The following is a 25931-nucleotide window of genomic DNA, read 5'->3' on the forward strand; positions in this document are numbered from 1 at the left end:
TGTATCTACAGATACAAATAAATAGAGAGAGCTCCATAAATAAATACAGAGAACAGGCTTAAATTCTTTCCTAACTAAATCAAGACATTCCTAGGCTTCTTGAATTTTTTTTTGTTGTTGCTTTTGTTGCTAGGGATAAATCCATTCTTCCTGTATCCCTGGGTTTTTTTCTCTTCAGAAAAGAATACACTGTTGGAAACTATTCTATATCAGTAACTATAGATAGACATTTTTCTTTTTTAGAGCCCTGTGAAATATAATATGTTTAGCCTATCTATCACTCATTGACATTGAGGTTGTTTCTGACTTTTTATAATCACAAACATGTTTCAATGAACAATATTTCACATAAAATGTACTTGAGCAAGTATATTTATATAGGATAATTTATTGAAAGTAGAAGTTTTGGATCTTACAGTACGTACGTGTGCATGCTCAGTTGCTTCAGTCATGTCTGACTCTTTGCAACCCTGTGGACTGTAGCCCGCCAGGCTCCTCTGTCTTTGGATTCTCCAGGCGAGAATACTGGAGTGGGCTGCCATGTCCTCCTCTAGGGGATCTTCCCAATCCAGGGATTGAACCCAAGTCTCTTATGTCTCCTGCATTGGCAGGTGGGTTTTTCACCACTAGTGCTGCCTAAATTATTTTAAACTTTTTGTTCGGAAATAATTTTACACTTAAAATGTAACAGTTTGCTCTCTCTGCTTTATCACTTGCTGTCTCTCTTTACATACATATGTGATACATTTTTCCATTTGCAGATAACTTGCACACATCTTGGCCCTCTGTCCCCAAGCACGTCCCTGGGTCTCCAAAGAACAAGAACATTCTTTTACCCCCAGTAGAGCTGTCAAGCCCAGTGAACGAGCGTGGACTTCATGCCTCTGTTCAGTCCGTTTCTGTCCCTGTTGTGTCCAATCCAGCAAGATTTCTATAGCGTGATCTCCCTCGTCAAGCCCAGTGAACGAGCGTGGACTTCATGCCTCTGTCCAGTCCGTTTCTGTCCCTGTTGTGTCCATCAGTCTGGCAAGATTTCCATAGTGTGGTCTCCCTCGAGTACAGGACGCAGTGGAGCATCAGATGCTGTGTTTACTTGTCACTTATCTTTTTCGTTTCCTTTTATTTGGTATAGTCCCTTGGCCTTTCTTTGTCTTTTTTAAAAAATGACTTTATTGGGATATAATTCACATGCCATAAAATTTTTGTTTCCAAAAACTTGAGATAAATCTCACAACTATAAAATTTATACTTTTATAGTGTACAAATCAGTGTTTTAGTATAGTGACAGAACTGTGTGACTGTCACCACTATCTCACCGTAGAACGTTTTCATCATCCTCAAATAATCCCTTCCCATATTAGCAGTCACTCGCCATCACCCTCCTCCCCACCTTTGGTGCCTGATTCCCTTCTCTTAGCTTAATGTTTTCCAAGTGTATCCATGTTGCTGCTGCTGCTGCTGCTGCTGCTGCTGCTGCTGCTGCTGCTAAGTCGCTTCAGTTGTGTCCGACTCTGTGCAACCCCAGAGACGGCAGCCCACCAGGCTCCCCCATCCCTGGGATTCTCCAGGCAAGAACACTGGAGTGGGTTGCCATTTTCCTTCTCCAGTGCATGAAAGTGAAAAGTGAAAGTGAAGCTGCTCAGTCGTGTCCAACTCTTCGTGACCCCATGGACTGCAGCCTACCAGGCTCCTCCGTCCATGGGATTTTCCAGGCAAGAGTACTGGAGTGGGGTGCCATCGCCTTCTCCGACCCGTGTTGCAGTTGATATCAAATCCATTCCTTTCAATGACCGAGTCATATTCCACTGTATGGCTATAGACATGTAGGCTATATTTTGCACATCCATTGCAGTCCACGGGGTTGCAGAGAGTTAGGCGTGACGGAGTGACTAACACACACACGTGCGTCAGCTGAAGCACTGTGGGGCCGGCACAAACAACACTGCCGTAAACATTCTTGTACAGGATTGCGCACACTCTCATACCTAAACTCTGACCTAGGCTTCATATGTCACTGTAGACTCCCTAGATCTTTCTTGGCCATTGTTTCCTCTAGACTTTGAGATGGATTATGAGTAGTTTCCGCATCCAAAACCCGCCGATGAGGGCTGACTGTACCTGTTGTACAACATCATTTCATTTAAGGGATTTGAGCATCCTAGGATTTTGGTATCCACGGGGACTCCTGGAACCACTCCCTGTGTTTACTGAGGGATGCCTGTAGTCAGAGAGACAATTGCTAGGGGGACGTGGACTGGGCAGTTTTGTTTTTTCAAGTGGTCTATAGACTGAAAAGCCTGAGGACCGTAGGCCTAGACAGCTAACTTCTCTTGTCTGTGACTATTGAGATTGCCCAGCTCCTGAGTGCTTACGGCCTTTCATCTACCTTTCTGGACCTTCCAGTAAAATGGACTAATTTTAATAAATTCCTCTTTTTTATTCTTCCTGCTTACACTTTGTGGGTGGACAGAATGCTGCTGGACAGAAGTCAGGTCAGTGTTATCTTGTCAGATAACCGTCAGAGTTGTAAAGCGGGTACCTCCCATTCATTCTTCTCTATGTTTGTATTTGTGTTGGGAAAGGGGACTGTTTGCACCTGGGGTCTGAAGGAAGATGAACCACCTCTTCCCTCCCCGCTTCCCCTCTGCTAGGTCAATACCACAGTGAGAACCAGCAGCCTGTCTGCCTGCTGAAGATGAGTTTGTTTATATTTCCTGGCAGGAAGCAGCCAGTCTCAGGGACCAGCTGAAAAGAGGTTGCCTCCAAAATTCGTAGAAGGGTCTTCTGGCTAGTGACATCCCTGCTCCCCCGAGACTTCCCAGGGCCACAGGTTGTTCGTGAATACAGCTTGTGTAGCATCATCAAAACTGGGGTAGGGGAGCATCCAGAGTAAATATGTGCTGGTGGGATCCATCGCTGCCTCCTCGCTGACCCCCAGACGTCATCCCTGCAAGTCCTCCCATCTCCTCCTCTTGGAGCACCCCCATCCTGCTGAGCCTGGCAGTTATTAATACCCGTGTACAAATTTTCTTTCTATGGCATTGCGTTTAATTGTGTCCTCCCAAGGTACCTGAGCAAAGAGGCTTACACAGACTGGGTGTTCAAAAACTTGTTCTGTGAATGAGCCCTGGGGAGACCTGCTGTTCAGAGGAGACAGTCCTAAGCACTTCCTCATCTAGTTTCTTCTATTGTTTGTTAATCAGCTATATCATGAATAAAAATGCTGGACTCTTGGTTGAATGCCACTTTTTTTTTTTAAGAAACTGCTGGCAAACCTTGAGATGGGTGGGGATATCCTTTATTTACTGTAATATGGATGGTTTGGCTGGAGGCCCAATTCTTGGTGTCCATCATCAGCTTATTTAATGAAGTTTTGCAGGATTGGACTAGAGGGAAGAGTTACAAAAGACTGTCTCCGCTTGTAGTGGTGACTTGCCCTTAGTAATGGGAAATTCCTGGGCGGAGATGTTTAACCTGCACTTACTCGTTTACAGGTGAACACTGAATTTACCTTGTCTCCTCCCAAACTTTAAAAACCTTTTTTGGATATATCTACATCTGAAAAAACAGGGGAAAAGATTGGAAACTGGGTTGCTTCAACCATAAGCTGTTTGGTTAAGCCACAGTGGGCTTCTGTGTCTCAGCACATCCTCAGGGCCTTCTGTTGGGAGTCATAGTGACGTGTGCTCCTTTATTATTACTGGAATTCAAGACTCTGGGGCACTGACAGCTTGATCTATTACTGATAATATATCCAGAACATCATGCCTCCAGCAGATGTTATAAAACACATACCTCAAGAAGTAGGTCAGATCAGTGACAGCACTGTGCACATCACCATGTTTCTCCTTTGTTCTCTTTTAGACTCTGCCTTCCAAACGGTCTGTCTTTTGTGACCCCTAGGAGGAGGTCAAGAATTCACCTTTAAGTGTTTGTGTAAAAAATACTGATGCCTACGCCCTTCTTCCTAGAGGTTCTGATTTATTGGTCTGAGGTACTTTGGGATAATTAAGAGTTGCCCAGGTGGCTTGGAGAAGGAAGTAGCAACCCACTCCAGTATTCCTGCCTGGAGAATCCCATGGACAGAGAAGCCTGGTGGGCTGCAGTCCATGGGGTTGCAAAGAGTCGTACACGACTGAGCGTGCGCACACACGCACACACACGCACAGGTGACTTCATGTGCAGCCAAGGTTCAGAACTACTGTATTAACCAAAATACTGCTCTCATTGATCCTGTTTTAAGTTGTTAGCTTTTTAGTGAATGTTCCAGTGTACAAATATGGTTCTTCTGCATACTGTGTCCTCACAGTGACTCCATGACGCAGACAGACTTCCGCTTCCAGGGTTCCTCTTTCTTCCCTAGTGTTCTGTGAGGCCTTGTTGCCTCACTGTCTTATTCTCCACTCTGTACACGGCTGTTTGTGTGACAGGCTGTCCCTGTGGTGAGACCACTTCTCTTCACAGCCACACACGTCAAGCGTTTAAACGGGGTGTGTTGTTCATCTTTTGAAATCTATTGTTCCCTTTCTGCTTTCTTTTGGTTGCACCATGAGGCATTCAGGATTTTAGTTCCCCTCCCAGGGATCAAACCCATGTTCCCCTGCGTTGGGAGTGTGGAATCTTAACCACTGGGCCACCAGAGAAGCCTCTGAAATCTGTTGGTTTCTGTGCCTTTCAGGAGCCCATTAAAATTTGCAAAATGTTTGGTAAGCTTTGTAGCGTTGTGGAAGGCTCTGTTATAGAAACTCAGGTTTCTGTTCTACCATTGATGAATTGTGCGACTTTGGGCAAAATACTTAACATCTTGTAAAAGGGATATTATTAACCTACTGGAAGTCCCACATCAGATTAAATGGAGGTCCTGCTTCATCTGTGAGAGTGGAATGGTCTGGCCGACTGCTTGTTCCTCCTTTATCAGCTGCTACTATTGCCATTATATACACTTCAAACACAGCTTTCACACCTTTATGCCATCCAGGTGCTGCCGCTAAGTCGCTTCAGTCATGTCCAACTCTGTGCGACCCCATAGACGGCAGCCTACCAGGCTCCTCCGTCCATGGGATTCTCCAGGCAAGAATACTGGAGTGGGTTGCCATTGCCCTCTCCACCATCCAGGTGAGAGAGACTGAAAATCAATTCAGTTCACTCATTCTTGTCCAACTCTTTGTGACCCCATGGGCTGCAGTACACCAGGCTTCCCTGTCCATCACCAACTCCCAGAGCTTGTTCAAACTCATGTCTATCGAGTCGGTGATACCATCCAACCATCTTATCCTCTGTCGTCCCCTTCTCCTCCTGCCTTCAGCCTTTTCCAGCATCAGGGTCTTTTCCAATGAGTCAGTTTTTCGCATCAGGTGGCCAAAGTATTGGAGTTTCAGCTTCAGCATCAGTCCTTCCAATGAATATTCAGGACTGATTTCCTTTAGGATGGACTGGTTGGATCTCCTTTGCAGTCCAAGGAACTCTCAAGAGTCTTCTCCAACACCACAGTTCAAAAGCATCAATTCTTCGGCACTCAGTAGGTCTTGACAACTCATTGAATGTGAACGTTGACTGCGCTGTTCTTAGTCCTCTGTGATGCTTACAGGTGTTAATAGAAATTGTGATAGGTTTCTTTAAACTCATTTAGGAATCTGGACAACGGGATAGAACAGTAGAGCTTTATGAACATTATCCTTAGGATATATGCCATGGACTGCATTGTAGAGGAGATGATGAAATTGGATATTTTAAGTCATTGAACTACTTAATGGAGAATCCTGTAGTCTGCTTTACATTAAAATCACTTGTGGCAAGTCTCCTATATTTGTAATCATTTTGCTTTTAACTCTAGTTTTGAGCATGTGGCCTTTGATGCTGCAGGTCACTTGGAAAAGGAGCTTAGCCCCGTACTAAAACGTATATGCTCAGGCTGCTTTGTCTGCGATACATTCGAATGCCGTTTGCCTTGGAACACTGTTGTCATAGAGATAGGTAATTACATTTTGAAAATCTCTTTCACTTTCTCATACTAATAAGTTGCTATTGGATATATCCCATGATGCTGTTAATTACTTCGGTTAATGATGCCTACAAAATAATTTTCACTTAGGTAATATAGAGAATGGATTCCCAGGTGGCTCAGTGGTAAAAATTCAGGATCCCTGGGTCAGGAAGATCCCCTGGAGAAGGAAATGGCAACCCACTCCAGTATTCTTGCCTGGAGAATTCCATGGACAGAGAAGCCTGGTGGGCTACAGTTCATGGGGTCGCAGAGTCAGACACAACTTAGTAACTGAACAACAACAAGAGTCTAAATCATCAGGGCATTTAAGGGCTAATGAAATTGTAAGATCCCAGAGTAATCATCTCTACTCAGGATGACCACGTGTGAAACACCACACTGGAAATGTTTTACCTCTCTCCTCCAAAATAAAACTATTTTACAGTAGTAAATAACCAAAAGATTTTAAAGGTTGACCAGACACCCGAGTCCATGGATGACTACCTCAGAGCAGTCTTGAGCACTTAGGTTTACTCATTATAACAGCAACACACACAGGGCCTTGGCAGATGCTCCCTAAAAAAGAAAATGAATTAATGATAACGGGTAAACTTTAGAAAGGAAGAGGCTTCGTTTTAATCAGGAAGAGAGAAAGGAAGGTGACTATGAAGAAGAGAGGGAGAGAGGGAAACGTCAAGGCTCCTGAGAACATATAAGGGCACAGACGATGCTGTTGGTGACGATGTAAGAGTCAAATGATAGGGAAGAGCTAGGAGGAAAGGACGAAGTGGAGAAAGGAACTGTGGGATGAGGATAGGCTCAGTCTGACTCCCGTCTGGGGAGCATCTGTGCTGCTCTGCGGTCTCCTTCTGGGCTGTGATTCTTCAGCCCAGATCCTAGTCCTGTCACCCGCTTTGTCCTGCAGCGCAGGAGACACGAGCTCAATCCCTGGGTCGGGAAGATCCCCTAGAGGAGGAAATGACAACCCACTCCAGTATTCTTGCTTGGGAAATCCAGTGCACAGAGGAGTCTGGCAGGCTACAGTTCATGGGGTCGCAAAGAGTTGGACTTGACTAAGGAACTGAGAACAAGCAGCTTCCTGATACTGCAGCTCCCCTGGCCTCAGGAGGGGAAGCAAGAAGACAGATTCAATGACTCAGATTAGCCCAGGAGCCTGGCGGGATGCTGCTGCCCCTTCCCCGGCCTCCTTCCCTCTCATTCTTCCTTACCTGGTAGCCTAACGGCCCCAGAGGGGAATCCTGCAAACTCAGAGGCTGGCAGAGAAGCGGGAGTCATTGTCTCGGAACCAACCTTGGAAATCCCCCACCACAGAGGAAATTCTCTGCTCACCATGCTGTTTGTGGAGCCATTGTCCAGGGCTTACCCGTTGTAACTTCTGTATTGTGGGATGTAAAGTAGCTCAACACGACTGTTTAGGGATCACATCAACCCTGATGCCGTGTCCTTGTCAGGGCCGCTTACTTAAGGCCTGAGATGCACTGATGGTGACCTCATCATTCTGTTGCTCAGTTGAGTCTGACTCTTCGCCACTCCATGGACTATAGCCCACCAGGCTCCTCTGTCCACGGAATTTTCCAGGCAAAAATACTGGAGCAGGTTGCCGTTCTCTTCTCCAGGGGATCTTCCTGACCCAGGGATTGAACCCATATCTCCTGCTTTGGCAGGTGGATTTTTATCACTGAGCCACTTGGGAATCCTCGATCTTATCATGTTCTTAGTGAAATAATCCTTCAGTGTTACATGATCACAGGCGAGGAAACAATAGGCTGGAAGATCTCTCTCTCTCTTTTTTTTTTTTGGAGGATATATCTCTTGTTAGGACATTTTTGCATCTATGTAAAGGAGCTGAAATTAGGAACAAAGTCTCCCGAGTTCTGGTCCACAGGTTGTTTTTTTTCTTAATAAAAAAATATCTGCACCCTAAAGCCCACTTGCTTCTGAGCTTCTAGGGTTAGTTTTGGCATCCAGGGGAAAAGAAACTGAGCTGGCCTAGAATGGAGATGGTTGGCATGGAGAGACAGACAGGAGCCTGTGATGGAGGGTCTTGTGATTGTCCAGCTTTGCAGCTCGGGTTTTCACTGTCGGTGGAGCTGAGCCGGGGGCCGGCAGCTCCCCCCGGCCTGGCCCGTGTCCCGTTTTTGAGGCCCCAGGGTTATTTTTAGCTTTGGGGCCTTAGAAGCAGGTGTGGTCCAGGCTTGAAGGCCGTGTCTGGAATCTGTTCAAGTCTTGTGCACGTCTGTTTTGGAGCTGAGGACAGTGATGGGGCCGCTCAGAGACTTTTTAGAAGAATTTGTGCTTTTCCACCGAGAGGAGTAGAAGTCACATTGTGTTTCATTTGTGATGCTTTAAGTAGATTTGTTTTGGAAACTTTATAAATTAAAATACAGGTTAAGAGTGTTAGGGAATATATTAATTTTAAAGAGAAAGCTAGCTATGAATCCTTTGTATACAGAAAAAACCTTCTGTATTGAAAGAGTCACACCACAGCTGACTTTTTTTTTTTAATATTGTTGGTCTTTTGAAAAACTCTTTGTATTGGAGTATAGCTGATTATACTCCAATAATATTTATGCGTTATGTTACAACAATGTTGTGATGGTTTTGGGTGGACAGCAAAGGGATTCAGCCATAGATATGTTGCTTTTGTTCAGTTGTAAAGTCATGTCTGACTCTTTGTGACCCCATGGATTGCAGCATGGCAGCCTCCTCTGTCCTTCACTGTCTCTCAGGATTTGCTCAAATTCATGTTCATTGAGTTGGTGATGCCATCCAACCATCTCATCCTCTGTTGCCCCCTTCTCCTCTTGCCCTCAGTCTTTCCCAGCATCAGGGTCTTTTCCAGTGGGTCGGCTCTTTGCATCAGGTGGCCAAAGTATTGGCGCTTTAGCATCAGTCCTTCTAATTGAATATGCAGGGTTGATTTCCCTTTAGGATTGACTGGTTTGATTTCTTTGCCGTCCAGGGGACTCTCAAGAGTCTTCTTCATCACCACAGTTCAAAAGCACAGCCATACATATTTGTGTATCCATTCTCCCCGAGACTTCCCTCCCATCCACGCTGCCGCATAATGTTGAGCAGAGTTCTGTGCTCTACAGCAGGACCTTGTTCGTCATCCATTTTAAATATATCAGCTGACCTCTTTTAAAAGTCCAGTTTTATAGTCACAAGTGTGTGATTTAAAATTTAATTTTGTTCACCCCCCAGCATTATTAAATAATCCTTTGTAAGTCCTTTTGTGAAGTAGAGATTGAGCTTTTTACCTTGAGGGTAAACCTCAGTTTTCCTGTATCATTTATTCATCTTCTGTTTCTCCCAGACCGCCAGTTTTCTTGACAGCGCTGTTAAGGAGGACTAGAGCCACTGAGGACCCAGGTCTGCATGGATGTCATGCCTTTTTTCTAATTTTTTTTCATGCATTTTCCAGAAAGAGAAAATGGGAAAGAAAAGAATGTAATACATATTACATTTACTTCACCCAAGCAAAACTATTATGACGTTTTTAATATATGTGTTTGCATGTTTATGGATATATGCACCCTGCATATATATGGGTGTTTGAGGTTCTGCTTTATCTACTGTTCTGTACTTTGATTTTACTCTCTTTATGTATCATGATCTTCTCTCATTGTTGGTTGTTTACTTTGATCATAATGGTGGTAGTTTAGTCACTAAGCCATGCCCGACTCTTGTGACACTATGGACTGTAGCCCACTAGGCTCCTCTGTCCATGTTATTCCCCAGGCAAGAATACTGCAGTGGGTTGCCATTTCCTTCTCCAGGCATCATCCCAGTCCAGGAATCGAACATGGGTCTCCTGCTTCACAGATAGATTCTTTACCGACTGAGCGATGAGGGCTTTTTGTCAGGAAAACACACCTTTTATGTAGTGGAATTTTGTTGTTAAGGGGAGGGTGAGCTAACTGGTGCATGAATAAAGATGATAAGTTTGTATTAGTATGACCAACCCCGTGCCTACAGAAGTCTGGCTTACAAAGGCCTTGTGTACATATTTGATGCACCTCTGACAAGGAGAGCTCCTTGAAAACATTTTTCTTTATTTTAATGTGAAGCTCCTTTAAATGATTTCCTTGTTGTATGTGAAGTTGTTCAGTCGTGTCCGACTCTTTGCGACCCCATGGACTGTAGCCGACCACACTCCTCCATCCATGGGATTTTCCAGGCAAGAGTGCTGGAGTGGGTTGCCATTTCCTTCTCCAGAGGATCTTCCTGACCCAGGGATTGAACCTGGGTCTCCCTGCATTGTAGGCAGACGCTTTACTGTCTGAGCCACCAGGGAAGTCCTTGTTGTATAGCTGTATTCAAACACGCATCGTGTTTAACGTGTCTTTGATGTTTTTACTACATTCTGTGCTATAAAGCCAAGATTCTCTTACTAGATACTACATATCTGTGGAGTTGGAGAATTGTATTAAATTAGCATTAAGAGTCGGAGAAGGCCATGGCACCCCACTCCAGTACTCTTGCCTGGAAAATCCCATGGACGGAGGAGGCAGGTGGGCTGCAGTCCATGGAGTCGCTAGGAGTTGGACGCGACTGAGCGACTTCACTTTCACTTTTCACTTTCATGCATCGGAGAAGGAAATGGCAACCCACTCCAGTGTTCTTGCCTAGAGAATCCCAGGGACAGGGGAGCCTGTTGGGCTGCCGTCTATGGGGTGGCACAGAGTCGGACATGACTGAAGCGACTTAGCAGCAGCAGCAGCAGCATTAAGAGTAATCTTTCTGGTTTAGTTTAGTCCCTCAGTTGTGTCCAACTCTTTGTGACCCCATGGACTGCAGTATGCCAGGCTTCCCTGTCCATCACCAACTCCCGGAGCTTGCTCAAACTCATGTTCATAGAGTCGGTGTTGCCAGCCAACCATCTCATCCTCTGTCCTCCCCTTCTCCTCCCGCCTTCAATCTTTCCCAGCATCAGAGTCTTTTCCAATGAGTCAGTTCTTCACATTGCATGGCCAAAGTATTGGAGTTTCAGCTTCAGCATCAGTCCTTCCAGTGAACACCCAGGACTGATCTCCTTTAGGATGGACTGGTTGGATCTCCTTGCAGTCCAAGGGACTCTCAAGAGTCTTCTCCAACACCACAGTTCAAAAGCATCAATTCTTTGGCACTCAGCTTTCTTTATAGTCCAACTCTCACATCCATACATGACTACTAGAAAAACCATAGCTTTGACTAGATGGACCTATGGCAAAGTAATCTCTCTGCTTTTTAATATGCTGTCTAAGTTGGTCATAACTTTTCTTCCAAGGAGTAAGCGTCTTTTAATTTCATGGCTGCAGTCACCATCTGCAGTGATTTTGGAGCCCAAGAAAATAAAGTCTGTCACTGTTTCCATTGTTTCCCCATCTGTTTGCCATGAAGTGATGGGACTGGATGCCATGTTCTTTCTTATTACAGTGTTTCTTTTCATTTCTTTGCCAGATAATGCACTAATATAGGAACCACAGCTTCTTCCTTTGTAGTTTTAAAGAAGGAACTATACTAAACTTTTTGTATATAAACTTTATATATATATATATCTTATATACATGTATCTTTTATATATATATGTGTCTTATATATCCGTGTATGTATATATATCTTCTTGTGTATATGTGTATATATATATATCTTTTTTTAATGGTTAAGTTAGAAGTTCAAGTGGCTAAAAATGCTTCATTTCTAAAAGATATAACATAGTTCTGAAGAAAGACTGAACACCTGCCACATCTTTTCCTGGCATTTACCCCATTCAGCATTACTCTGGTCAACATATATGCATTGGCCTCAAGCCCTGACAAAGAGAACTAGTCTCCCAGGCATCCATGTAGCCATCACTCACTCCCTCATGGTCTTTATTCAACCATCAGAGCAAGGTCTTCTCTGACTACTCTGTTTAAACTTTAACCGCACCCGCTTCCTTCCCTACTTAATTTTTTCTCCATAGCATTGATCACCATCTTTCATATGATGTTTTGTTGTTGTTTATTATGCATTTCTCATAATTAAATTAGAAGCTCCAGGAGGATAAGAGTTTTTGCCTCATTCATTTTTGCTGCATTTCCACCCCAATTCCTGGCACCTATTAGGTACCCAGTAACCATTTGTGAATTGACTGAATGAGTTGCAGTGGGCTGGACAGATGCTCAGGAAAACCGAGATGTACTAATTACTCCCCATCTTATGTTCTGAGTCTCGTTTCCTGGCTGCAGCCCACCTTTATGGCAAATATCCTTCCAAAACGAGTTCTCCTTAGCTCTCAGATTAAATCAACCTCTGGGGGCTTCCCTGGTGGCTCAGTGGTAAAGAATCTGCCTGCTAATGCAAAGGACATGGGTTCTATCCCTGGTCCAGGAGGATCCCATACCCCTCAGGGCAGCTAAGCCCATGTGCCACAACTATTGAGCCTGTGTTCTAGAGCCCAGGAGCTGCAACTGCTGAGTCCTGAAACTCTAGAGCTGTGCTCCGCAAAAACAGAAGCTGCCACAATGAGAGGCCAGCACACCACAACTGGAGAGAAGCCCCCACTCACCACAACTGGAGAGAAGCCCCCACTCACCGCAACTAGAGAGAAGCCCGAGAGCAGCAATGAAGACCCAGCACAGCCAAAAATAAATAAACAATTAAGCAGCCTCAGGCCACATTTCTCTTGCTCAGCCAGTCCATCCAAGCATCCTTCATTCTCACTCCCTTAGGACCATCACTTCCAGTGGGGGACAGTCCCCATTTTCAGGCAGGGCCCTGGGAGGAAGCATTAAATGCAGAAGGCGAATGCAGGAGCCCTGTGGCAGGAGTGTGTCTGGGATGGATACCTAGTGTGGCCGCAGGAGAGAGGAGGGGAGCTCAGGTGCTCAGGGACGGGGGAAGCTAGTGGAACAGGCGACCATGAACAGGAGGCTTCCATTGAGCCAGTGCCAGGAGTACAGTGGTCTTCATCAGTAGGACCTGGGTGAAGGCTTGTCACAGATCTGGACTCTGCCTGTGGGGGCCCGCATCTGAAGCAGAGGCCTTGGATTTAGTCTTGGCAGGATGGCTACTCTTCCAGCCTTTATCTGTGGATCCTTGTTGTTCAGTCGCTCAGTCATGTCCAACTTTCTGCGACCTCATGGACTGCAGCCCACCAGGCCTCCCCTGTCTCCTGAGGTTTGCTCAAACTCATGTCCATTGAGTCGGTGATGCCTGTAAACATCCTTGAGATGCGTATAAACAGCTTGAGCCTCTCCAAGCATGGGTTCTTCCTTCTGTGCTGGGAGTTGCTGCAAGGTGGTTGGATTTTACGGTGCTGACAAGTGTGGTCTCCATGACTAGTTCTGTCTAGACAGTGATTCAGGTGACCTTTAACCTGTTACAGCCACCGCTAGTCAGGTTGCGACCTCTGCTTAGGGGTAAGAAAATACAGTCAAGGCAGGAATAGGTGACTGAAAGACACGTTAAGCTCATACTGTCTTCTTGCTTTTGCTGAGCACAGTTTTTTGGTTTATTTTTGTTTCTCTGTTGAATATAATTTACTAAATACTAGACCTCAGAATTTCTATCAGGGTTAACCCACAGCACATGAGGCAGACTAGCTTAAACCAATATAGAGCTAAGATGGCTGGAGTCCAGGATGGTCTTGCTTCCAGACATCATGGGCTGCTTTTTCCCCTTTTGAGTTTTTTCACTTTTTTTTTTTTAATGAGGGGTGGGATGACATGGGAGGTGGGAAGGAGGCTTAAGAGGGATGGGACATATGTATACCTATGGCTAATTAATGTTGTTGTGTGGCAGAAACCAACAATATTGTAAAGCAATTATCCTCCAATTAAAAATAAATAAATTTAAAAGAAAGGTCTATGTGAGGACTTTCCTGGCAGTTTGTTGGCTAAGACTCCTAGCTTCCAACACAGGGGGCCCGGGTTCAATCCCTGCCTAGGGAACTAGATCCCACGTGCTGCAAGAACCCACATGCCACAACGAAGACCCAGTGCAGCGAAATGAATAAATAAATAATTTTTTTTAAAAAGAGAAAGGTGAAATTCTTAAAAAATTCTGTTTGTAAATTGCTGCTGAAAGTCTATTTGGTGTATCTTGTTGCCTATTTCTTTAGTTTTGTTGGAGGAAAAAAAATTAAGACCAGTTTGTAGCTTAATAACAGTAAACTTCTCACCTGATTTTTATCCTTTCCTTAATTTCTCTGAGAATCTGAACTTGAGCACAAGTCTGGGGTTTGCTAAACACACTTGGGCTGCTGTGTTCCATCTGAAAATTTTTATTCCTGTTGACGTCTTGAAGAGATTTAGGATAAGATGAGCTTTTTGGTGTTGCAACAATCAAATACTGTGTTATCATCTTTTATTCATTTTTTAAAGAGGTTTTCCTTCTTAATGATGTATTTTTCTTTTATTATTTGGCTGCATCTGCTCTTAGTTGGGCACGTGGGATCTTTGACCTTCGTGTGGGATCTTTTAGCTCTGGTATGTGGGATCCAGTTCCCTGACCAGGGATGAAATGAGCCCCCTGCATTGGGAGCACAGAGTCTTAGCCACCAGACCACCAGGGAAGTCCCGTGTGTATCTTTTAAATCCCTAGTCACTTAGTGCTCAGTTGCTCAGTCGTGGCCAACTCTTTGCGACCCTTTGGACTGTAGCCTGCCAGGCTCCTCTGTCCATGCAGTTTCCCAGGCAAGAATACTGGAGTGGGTTGCCATTTCCTTCTTCAGGGGATCTTCCTGACCCAGGGATCGAACTAGTGTCTCCAGTGTCTCCTTTATTGCAGGCAGATTCTTTACCTGCTGAGCCATCAGGGAAGCCCTTTTAAGTCCTAATTGACGCCAAAGATTTTGAGAGCAAACCAGTTACAAATGTGTTCCTGATCTCAGAGTGTTGACATTCTTCAGAAAGAGCAGCAAACGCAGTATTGTTGGTTTCTGCCATACATCAACATGAATTAGCCATAGGTATACATATGTCCCCTCCCTCCTGAATGTCCCTCCCATCTCCCACCCCATCCCACCCCTCATGAAAATTTTGAACTTAGAGTTGTAGCACAGGGTAAAGACTTACCCAGAATTCTGTAGCTACAAGTAAATGAGGTTGAAGGCTACTGTTACCCCTCCCTCCACACCCCCTTGGCAGCCTCAGCCTCTTCTTAGTCACCTGGGATCACAGAAAATCAGACGTGCCCGTAAAGGTGCCGTCAGAGAGCTCTAATTGGCTGCAGTACGACGTGAAAGGTGTAACTTATCCTCAGTTCACCTTCATTCTTTGTTTCCGTTACGTCCTCATGTCAGGGCTACTTTGCCCAGACCTCTTTCTGGTAAGGAAAAGGGGTCTTTTTCTGTCTTGGACTGCAGACTGTGGTCATTGTGTCTGGAGTGACTGTTTTCTTCCTGGTGGACCAGTTGGCCGCAAGCTGCCTTCAGCTTCAGTGATTTGGGCTTTTGGCTGAAGGGAAACAAACACAAGAGCTTTCTAACTCCGTTTTCACGTTTTTGCCATCTTCTCTCTCCTTTGTGCCTGGATCTGCTAACCCAGATACTGCTTTGTCCCAAGTGACTTGCACCATTGAGAGGAGCCAGTCCGGCTCCGAGGCTCGGACCATTGTCCGTCCGCTCGCTTTCTCGGGTTTCCACCTCCTGTACTGCCCGGGCTCCCGCGTGGACCAGGCGCGTCACTCCGTCTCAGTGCAGCTTCGCTGCGGGAGCGGATTCTTAGGAAAATGGGGTAACTCGGGAGTAGGAGCCCTGGGTGGGGCAGGAGTCAGGCTGTCCGAGCAGAGGTCCTGCCATGGCTGTGAACTGTGTCCCCGGCCAGGCAGGACATGATTCAGAAACTCCCTGGGTAGGTGCTTTGCAAACAGACGTTGGTTGGTCAATGAGGACAAATGCTCTGCTCTGATTTCTTCACTTGTAGTAGAAATGACTTTTGTGCTTGACTGCCATTTAGGCTGTACTAAAAGCAATGCATTCCTGTAATGAAGAAGAGAAACGGAGAAACCATGTATTACATGGAGCTGATTTGTAAGATGTGAGGGTGGACGAGGTGGTTCCTCAGGTGCCTTCTGACTCCATGTGTGTCTGGCTCTTGTGAGAAGGGGCACAGCCTGGCTGAAGCTGGACGAGAGGAGCATGGAGTTTCTCTGTCTTTATCTGCTGAGGGATGTCTTTCACATTCCAGCTGCAAGGCACCTGTGTTCACCATTGGCATCTTTGCAGCACTCTCCTTCCTTCCTCTATGTGGTGACGGGTTGCTTTCTGACTTAATCACTTGAGATTACTGAGATAATTTCATCCTCAAAACAAACTCTGTGGGGTGACAGAGCTGATGTTATATATCTGTATTTTGTATATGAAGAGAATGTGGTTGAGAGGTTAATATGATTTGTCCGAAGTTAAGGGCAAGACCTCTCCTCTGTCCATCCCACCTCTTCCTGCTTCTCCAGGCTTCAGTTCCTATTGGGTTGGCTAAAAAGTTTGTCGATCTTTTTAAGATCTTATGGAAAAACCCGAATGATCCTCTGGCCCGCCCAATAATTTGTAAGTCTGAGATTGGGAAACAGGACTCAGTGATGATTGAGAGGTTCTCAGTGCTCTCAGGACCCTTCGTCATGTCCTACTCTCTGCAACCACATGGACTGTAGCCTGCCAGGCTCCTTGTCCATGGGATTCTGCAGGCAAGAACACTGGGGTGGGTTACCATTTCCTCTTCCAGGGGATCTTCGCAACCCAGGGATTGAACCCATGTCTGTTAAGTCTCCGGCATGGGCAGGTGGATTCTTTACCACAAGCCCCACCTGGGAAGCCCTGAGGGGTTCTACTATCAGTTAATCAAATATGAATTATTCAGTATCTTAAGTCATTTTTGGAACAGAATTTTACTTACTTTTAACAGTGTTAATTGAATATCTTATGTGCACAGCACTGTGGAGGTGAGAAATATAATACAAACACCTGCTGTCAGATAGTTTATCCTCTAGAAGTTGAATGCCAACAGTGGATGTCTCGTTTAATGTAGCAGAGCATTTCCTATAAGCAGAGATGGACTGGGGAGATAGGAACATGAGGATAGTGAAGGTCAGGGTGAGGTCTAAGCGGTGGGCACAAAACTCCAATTAGTGTTAGTAGGAAAAGGTCTGTCTTAGGAATTTAGGAAGAGTAGGGAGGCAGTCAGGAGAAGGCAATGGCAATCACTCCAGTATTCTTGCCTGGAGAGTCCCATGGATGGAGGAGCCTAGTGGGCTGCAGTCCATGGGGTCTCTAGGAGTCGGACACGACTGAGCGACTTCACTTTCACTTTTCACTTTCATGCATTGGAGAAGGAAATGGCAACCCACTCCAGTGTTCTTGCCTGGAGAATCCCAGGGATGGGGGAGCCTGGTGTGCTGCCGTCTGTGGGGTTGCAGAGTCGGACACGACTGAAGTGACTTAGCAGCAGCAGCAGAGACAGTCAGGGACAGGGAAGCCTGGCGTGCTGCAGTCCACGGGTTCACAAAGAGTCGGACACGACTGAGTGACTGAACGACAAAAGGATAGGAAGTGTCAGGGCCACTGTTCAGAACTCTGTCTGCCTGGGTTGTTAGGTTTAGAGTCCACAGTGAAGCTGTGAGGTTTCCTGAGGCTGAGAGTCCATGAGATTCGCAAAAACAAGGTACAAGAAAAGGAGAACTGCGAGGTGCTGGGAGAGCACCAGGCCAGCGTCTTAGCTGTGGGTCTGCCGGGAGAGAAGCGAGAACATCACAGACCCCGGCAACAAGTTCAGCACTTGGTGTGACAAGCATATCGGTCATTCTGTCCCCCGTCTGCCTTAATAGGTGGCCAAAATTTACAGAACCTCCCGGGTTACTGCCTCTTCTCCCAGAGGGCAGTTTTAAGGAATCTTCACAGCAATCACACCTCCATTATCAGAAGAGCCTTTTTGTCCTGATAACACGGGATCGCTGACCTGATCCCTGGCTGCTCTTCTTTGTGCTCTTTTCAAGAAATAAGCAAATAAATGAAGGAAACCCATCTGGAATAAAGATACCCGAAGTGGCTTTTTATAGCTCTTTGTAATTTCGTACCATAAGTCCATCAGTTCTGGGCCCCCAGGTGGTTACAATTCATGACTGTGTCTTCTTTTGTCATCTCTGAGTTTTTATATTTTGAGGTGAAAGTGAATTATCGAAGTATGTTTCCTGAAGCCCTACCTACTTGTCCTTTGTTTGTTTGTTCACATGAAACAGTGCGTCAAGTATGGAATTAGATTAATGGGGTAAATATTATGAATCATACAGTCCCTCTAATCCGCTGCTCTTTCTCTCTCTGGCCCCCGTGTTTTGTTTTCCGTCTGTCATTCTCTCTCGGTGTAGGCTTTTCAGCCCCGTGGCAAGCTGTTGGAGCGAGGGAACAGAGGTAAAGAATGATGTAATGCACTGGCCGCCCCAAAGCATCTTTTGTGGGAATGGTTATTCCAGTCATCTCTTTATGAATCAAATGTGAGGGGCTGCTTTGTGGACGGAGGCCTTTGCGAGAACACATCAACGGGAAAGAGAAAGAGACATTCACTTGGAGGGCTCTCGCCGAAAATGGGTTTAACTCTGCTCTATCCAGTCACCACCAGCCTGACCTCACACACTTCAGTACAATGGAGTGGCTGAGCCTTTGAGCACACCACCATTACATCATCGTGGCAAATTAAAGGAAGAGGTGGGAAAAGAGGACTTATTGTTGTCATGGCCCATGAGATGATTGGAACTCAAATTGTTACTGAGAGGCTGGTGGCTCTGCTGGAAAGTGGAACGGAAAAAGTGCTGCTAATTGATAGCCGGCCATTCGTGGAATACAATACGTCCCACATTTTGGAGGCCATTAATATCAACTGCTCCAAGCTTATGAAGCGAAGGTTGCAACAGGACAAAGTGTTAATTACAGAGCTCATCCAGCACTCGGCCAAACATAAGGTACATGCTTGCTTTTTTTCTTTTCCTTTTGAAAATAAATGAACATAGTGAATGGGGATCTATTTTAAGTGAAGCCCCCTTTTTAAGGAGAGAACGTAATTTGGGGAAGTTTTGGTTGCTTTTTTTAAACTTTAGTACCTTATGATATCTCGAAATAATTCACTAATTCTAAATAGTGTCCCTGCTCAGAATTTTCCTGAACTGTACAGAAAGGTGTAACCTGTTTTAATTTGATCACGTGCTGTGTTTTCCTGTTAATGTTAAAACAATTGTTTTATTAATTCAGTCACAAATAAGTTATATTTAATACAATATTTTATTAATACTCAATTAGTAATTACATATAAATATAATATTACATATGTGTTATTAACAATTAATACCTGAGCAATTGAGCATGCACAGAACATTGTTTTTTGTTGTTTACAAACATAATGAAAGGGAGTCATTGTTTTCAAGTGCCCTGGGAAAAGAAGTAGAAACTAATTATTTTAGAAGTACTTCTCATTTGTGGGAAGGTAATGATCAGAAGTTAAGGATCTTCAAGGCAAGTTTTTCTTAGGATACCAGAATTTCACGTTGTGATAGGTAAGGCGATTTCTTTTGTTCAGGAATAAAAATGAATTCATGCTTTAGTTTTACTAAACAACTGGTATGTTACTATGTAGAAATCACTAAGTGTTTCTTCAGCTCAAGAATCATTATGTTTATGTTGCATACTGTTGTGTTGTACATGCTTTTCATACCCTTTTTATAGTGTTATGGATTTAAAACTAAGGAGTTGTGAGCACAGTTACACAGAAACATCATCAAGTTTGCCGTATAAAAGTTGATTTTTACAAGCATTTAAACCATTTGTATGCCTGGTTTATCCAGTACATTGACCAGGTCTCATTTTTATTCAAATATTTTTTAATATACTTAAAAAACTTTTTTAAATTGGAGGATAATTGCCTTACAATGTGCTGTTTCTGCCGTACACCAACATGAATCAGCTATAAGTATACCTGTGTCCCCTCCCTCTGATATTCAGGTTATGAATGAAGACAGGAAGCAGTTCACTTGCCCCAGTGGCAGCGATTTGGAGACTGTTCCTCACCCTCCTTCCTCACAGCCTCACGTTTACGTTGTAGGTCGACCTTGACTGCAGTCAGAAGGTTGTCGTGTACGATCAGAGCTCCCAGGACGTGGCCTCTCTGGCTTCAGACTGTTTTCTCACTGTCCTCCTGGGTAAACTGGAGAAGAGCTTCAGCTCTGTGCACCTGCTCGCAGGTAAGGCTTGGGGCAGGAGCGAGAGGACTCAGGATCTCACGAATCCTGTAAGCGGGCAGGATTCCACAGCGAGCTCAAAGCACTGATGGATGAAGCTTTGAGGTCATCACATTAAATGATTTTTTTTGTAGCTTTTGACTGATGAGACTGTTCTACCTAACTTGAATATGGTTGTCCTTCCCCATTGGCCAGTGCATTTTTGATTTCGCTCAAATGCCTCTTCATTCGCTGTTTATTAGCCAGAAGGCCACGCAGATCTGTGTGCCCGTACAGATGGCTCAAAGCCAGCTGCTTCTATCTGGGACTTTTTCTTTCACCTGCAGTCTGTGAACACAGCGTAATCTGCATCTCAGCTCCCACCCCAAGGCAAGAACCCGACCAGTGCTCAATGTGAACCTCGGTTAAGCTGGACTCTGGGTGATAAGATCGCCTGTCCTGGACATGTTGTACAACAAGATAGGAAGAGAATGTGCGTAGAATATTTCTTCTAATAATTAGGGGGAGTATTTTCAAACTAATTTACATATTTTTGTGTGGTTTGTTTTCACAACTAAGTCTCAACTTGCAAATGCTAAGCAACCAGATGACTTTATAAAGTACATGGTAAAGGCTGTTTTATATCTGCCCTCAAGGAGGGTGGTGTGGGAGTTCTGTCTCACTGAATTCCAAAGCCGACTGTTCATCCTTGGCTTCCTCTGTTTGGCAGATGGTCCTAAAGCCCTTCCACTCACATGGTCTCCCAGAACGGGGAATACAGTTTGACAGTGCGTGGTAACCTCTGCCACAAAGCCGCTATGTGTACACTGGGTTCTACCACAGTGATCGGCAAGTGTACCTTCAAAAATCTGACCCAAGGAAAACAAAATAGTGACAGAAACGATCACTTTCACACCTTTTGTGTTTTGTTGCAAGGAGGTTCCATTGACCTTGATGATGTTGGCAATTATGTGTTAGAGGTACAGGTATTTCAGTTGTCAGAGAAATCATCAGTTACTGGTGTGTTATCACTTTAAAACTCTCTGAAGGCTTAAATAAGATTTCCGCGTCTCCAGTTCTCTCTCACCAGCTTTTGCTGCTGTTCTTAAGAATAAGCGTAGTTTACCTGTCACTTTCAGGTCATCTGTTGCCACGTGTTTCCTCTATGCTGTGATTCTTGCCTTAAGTGAGGCCAGCGTGTCTCAGAATGTAGCTCTCAGAACTCTGTAATGGAGAATTCACAGCACTATGAATGGTAGGCACACTGTTTTACTGGGAGTATAATTGTGTTAAATCTGACAATTGTTACTTGTTGTTCAGTCACTAAGTCTTGTCCGACTCTGCAACCCCCATGAACCTCAGCACACCAGGCTGCTGGGTCCTTCACTATCTCCCACAGTTTGTGCAGACTCATGTCCATTGAGTCGGTGATGCCATCCAACCATCTCATCCTCTGTTGTCCCCTTCTCCTCCTGCCTTCAGTTTTTCCCAGCATCAGGGTTTTTTCCAGTGAGTCGGCTCTTTACATCAAGTGGCCAAATTATTGGAGCTTCAGCTTAAGCATCAGTCCTTCCAGTGACTATTCAGGGTTGATTTCCTTTAGGATTGACTGGTTTGATCTCCTTTCTGTCCAAGGGACTCTCAAGAGTCTTCTCTAGCACCACAGTTGGAAAGCATCAGTTCTTCAGCACTCAGCCTTCTTACTGTTACTAGAGTTCCACTGACCTCAGTTGCTGAGTTTAGGACTGCAATTCATGCTTCCTGGGGCCACTGTGTGGGACTTTACCTTGGAATCATATCATCAGTACCAAGGTTTTTCTTAAACAGGGCACACCTGGAAAGTGATTATCCCACCTGGCTCTTGTTTCAGATGTTTTTCGCTCCGGGCCTCTGACCTGACAACTTGGCTGGGCAGATGCACCCGGAGGAATGAGCTCATGTCGAGTTTTAGTTACTCAAGTAACTTCCTCCCCCTTCTCCAGGAATATGCCCTTGTTACCTGGAAGGTTCTTATGAGCCACACTCTTACCAGCTTTGGGAGGGGCATTCATTGGAAAGCAAGGAAGTAAAAGGACTCATTCCGATCATCTCGATCAGCCCTAGGGACCCGTGGGCCTGTGCTGGGTCAGAACCCTCAGCGTCTCCCCTTTGCACAGGGATGTGTCCTAGACCTAAACGGAGGCTCACTGAGGCAGCTCCAGGAACCACACATGTGTATCTCCGTGTCACCATCCACACCCCAGAATCTGTTATTTCTCTTAGCTTCAAAGGTGGTTTCAAGGACTGAATGGCCTTCTCTGGGAGTGTCTGAGCGGCCGGATTTCTTAGGACACCTCAGAGAGGGTTCTGGATGATTAAAGGCCTCCCCAGCCATCCAAAAGCCTCTGGCCAGTTGGACATTTTCTTGGTTAGTGCATCTGTTCCTCAGAGTAGACAGAAGAATGTAGTTAGTGGAAGACTGGTGGGGAAGGCAGGGCTGTCAGTTCTTGGCTCATTTTTTTTTTTTTTTTGCCAAGGTCCAGATGGTCAGAGGACATCCCAGGGATATGGGGTAGAAGGACACATCGACACGTGTTTCTTCAATAATTTTGTTTGGAAGGGAAATAACTGACAAGCACACTAGCGCCCCACAGGTGCTGCGGGAAATGACAGGGTCGCTGGAGACAGTTTTCACTACAAACTGCCCCTTGATGCTTTCAGCAGTTAGGTATGCTTGTTGGCTCCATGGGGATTTGATAATGGAAAGACAAAGTGGCTTCTTGCAGTAATCTCTCCATCACGTTAGCGCTTTTAGCTATTCTGAGATTGTTCAGAAAGAAAGTATCAGACACGTGAAATGGCTTTTTATAGTCATTATATATGAGGAGAGGAATTGTGGCCATTCACAATTGCTCCATTCTTTTTGGGGCCACCTTACTCAGAGTCATGACTCTGGAGAAAGGGAACTAGAGGACCTCCCCAAGGAGCTGGTAGAAGAAGTATCTTAACAAGCTCTTCCCCTCAAGCAAGAGGAGACCCAGACTTACCTGTGGGACCTAGTTACATGGACATTAACAGTGAGGTCTTCCTGACAGTGGAAGCAGTACTGGGGCTCTGGGCTTAATTTTTCCGTATGGAACAGCAGGTCCGGCCCTGGGATGGGCTAGCTTGGTAAACTTTAGCTTCTCTGCCAGGGAAAGGGGTTCTGTTAAGCCACTTTAACAGCTGATTATCAGTAAGACTTTCCAATCCTGAAACTTTGACCTGATTCTGCAGTGAACTCAGCCTATATTGACTACATCTGTGGGCCTGCTTGGCCAGGGACCTTGACCCTGGCCTGATCAACTTTCCCTCCTTTTAAGCCCAGCCAGTACTCTAAACCGAGTGATTAATATTTGATAGACATCCACCACATGCACATCTTTGATTATTTTCTTAAAATCTCATTTAAACCTGTGTTGTCACGTATCTTTTCCATTTGTTAGCCTAACTCCCCTACTGGATTCTCTTTTTCCTAACTCCCCTGCCGGTTTCTCTTTTTCAAGCTAAGGACGTTGTCCTTGTTCATCTTGTGTTCCCCACAAGGCCAAGCACTTTTTCAGTTTTCAATAAATATCTGATATATAAATTAGCTCACAGGTAGGTTTAGACTGTTTGTATTTCATACGACTTACTAGTTTAGAATAAGTCATTACATTAAACAATGATGAAACTAATCGGAAAGTGTAGCAAGAACTTGAAGTATTTTGAAATAAATGATAGGCAAGTTGTCTTCATTCAGGTAAAGCAAAAATATAGTTTCTCTGGTGGTCCAGTAGTTAAGAATCCTCCTGCCAACACAGGGGACACAGGTTTGATCCCTTATTCGGGAAGATCCCGTTTGCCACAGAGCAGCTAAACCCACACACCACAACTATTGAGCCTGTTCTCTAGAGCCCACGTGCATCAGCTACTGAAGTCTGCGCAGCCCGGAGCCCGTGCTCCACAACAAAAGAAGCCACAGCAACGAGAAGCCCGCACACCACAACTGTCTGCAATTAGAGAAAGCTCTCGTGCAGCAACAGAGACTCAGTGCAGCAAAATAATAATTAATAAATAAGTCTTTTAAGAAATACACAGCTGTTACGGGAAAGGTATCTAATACAAAAATGTTTCCATCGTTTAAGTAGATTTCAGCATGGCTTTAAGATCTAATAAAAACCCTGGTACAGTTGAGCAGTACTGAAATACTGAACTGTGGCAAGGAACTGACAGCTCTAGAAAACCTAATGCCACTCACAGGAGGAGGCACGGCCTCGAATGCATATGAATTGAGGCTGGTTGAAGCAAATGTTTATATGAAGTCAATTCATTATTTAGCCACTAGTAAGTTCATAGCTCAGTCGGTAAAGAATCTGCCTGCAGTGCAGGAGACCTGGGTTCGATCCCTGGGTTGGGAAGATCCTCTGGAGAAGGAAATGGCAATCTACTCCAGTATTCTTGCCTGGAAAATCCCATGGACAGAGGAGCCTGGTGGGCTACAGTCCATGGGGCCGCAAGAGTTGGACACGACTTAGTGACTAAACCAAACCACAAGTTTCCCAGTGGGCTTCCCTGGTGGCTCGGTGGTAAAGAATCCACCTGCCAATGCAGGAGACATGGGTTCAATCCCTGGGTTGGGAAGATCCCTTGGAGAAGGAATAGCAACCCAATCCAGTACTCTTGCCTGGGAAATCCATGGACAGAGGAGCCTGGCTGGCTACAGCCGATGAGGTCGCAGAAGAGTCGGACACAACTTAGTGACTAAACTACAAAGTCTTCCAGTAACCAAGCCGGATTAAACCATAGCATTGTTTCACCCCTCAGAGGATTAAAGCATTTTACTGTGAGTTGTAGCCTCATCTTAGCCAAAAAGAATGAACTTGGATCCCTTTGGAAAGTTCTCCCTCATCATTGATGGGTATAAACAGTTGCCAATATTGACTTATTGATCAACTTTTTTGGTCTTGTTAACTTCCAGGAAACTCTCTAAAAGCTAATCTTGTTTCTTGGCGTTTAATTATTCATCATATTACTTAATTCTACTTGCCTTTGTCTATTATATTTCTAAGGGTGCCAGATTGAAAATAAATATATTAGAAAAAAAAAGAAAAGCCTCTAAATTTGGACATTTTTGTGTGTGCTAATATAATGGAGAATAAATGGGTTAATTTACTAGAAATAAAGATCAACCTACAGATAAAAATGCTCTTCTATTATTTCCTTCTCTTTCTTTGCTCTTGTAACTCTGGGTGAAAGCAAAAGGGACCCACAGCAGTTGGTTCGTTCTCCAGCACTCATTTCTCCCCCCCTCCCCCAAACTTTAAACTTTGAATTTTTGTATTAGGGTATAACTGATTAACAATGTTGTGGTAGTTTCAGGTGAACAGTGAAGGGACTCAGCCATACATATACATGTATCCATTCTTCCCCAATGGAGAAGGGAATGGCAGCCCACTCCAGTACTCTTGCCTGGAGAATTCCATGGACAGAGGAGCCTGAATAGTCCACGGGGTGGCAAAGAGTCAGACACGACTGAGCGACACACACACACACACACACACACGACTGAGCGACACACACACACACACACACACACACACACACACTCTCCCCTAAACCCCCTCCCATCTATGCTGCCCCATAACATTGAGCAGAGGTCCATGCAGCCCGCATTTGTGTCCTGTGATGAGGCACAGCATAGTCTTGAAGCAAAAAACCCCTGGAGCTGAATCACAGATCTCAGCCCTTTCACTTATAAATGAGG

The 25931-nt window shown here is 44.9% G+C and overlaps 1 protein-coding gene across 2 annotated transcripts in view; it reads left to right on the plus strand.

Moving 5' to 3' along the window:
* DUSP16 (dual specificity phosphatase 16) overlaps window positions 1-25931 on the plus strand; it is a 90338-nt gene that overhangs the window by 22019 nt on the left and 42388 nt on the right. The window contains exons 3-4 of one of the 2 annotated variants that reach the window (XM_052640463.1): window positions 18329-18919; window positions 20053-20191. In XM_052640463.1, the coding sequence (XP_052496423.1) occupies window positions 18692-18919; window positions 20053-20191 (367 nt within the window). In that variant the 5' untranslated portion in view covers window positions 18329-18691. Of the gene's footprint in view, window positions 1-18328; window positions 18920-20052; window positions 20192-20215; window positions 20661-25931 lie in introns of those variants that run through there. The other variant, XM_052640464.1, reaches the window with a different exon arrangement.

The sequence above is a fragment of the Budorcas taxicolor genome, chromosome 5, assembly GCF_023091745.1.
Source record: "Budorcas taxicolor isolate Tak-1 chromosome 5, Takin1.1, whole genome shotgun sequence".
Lineage (NCBI taxonomy): Eukaryota > Metazoa > Chordata > Mammalia > Artiodactyla > Bovidae > Budorcas > Budorcas taxicolor.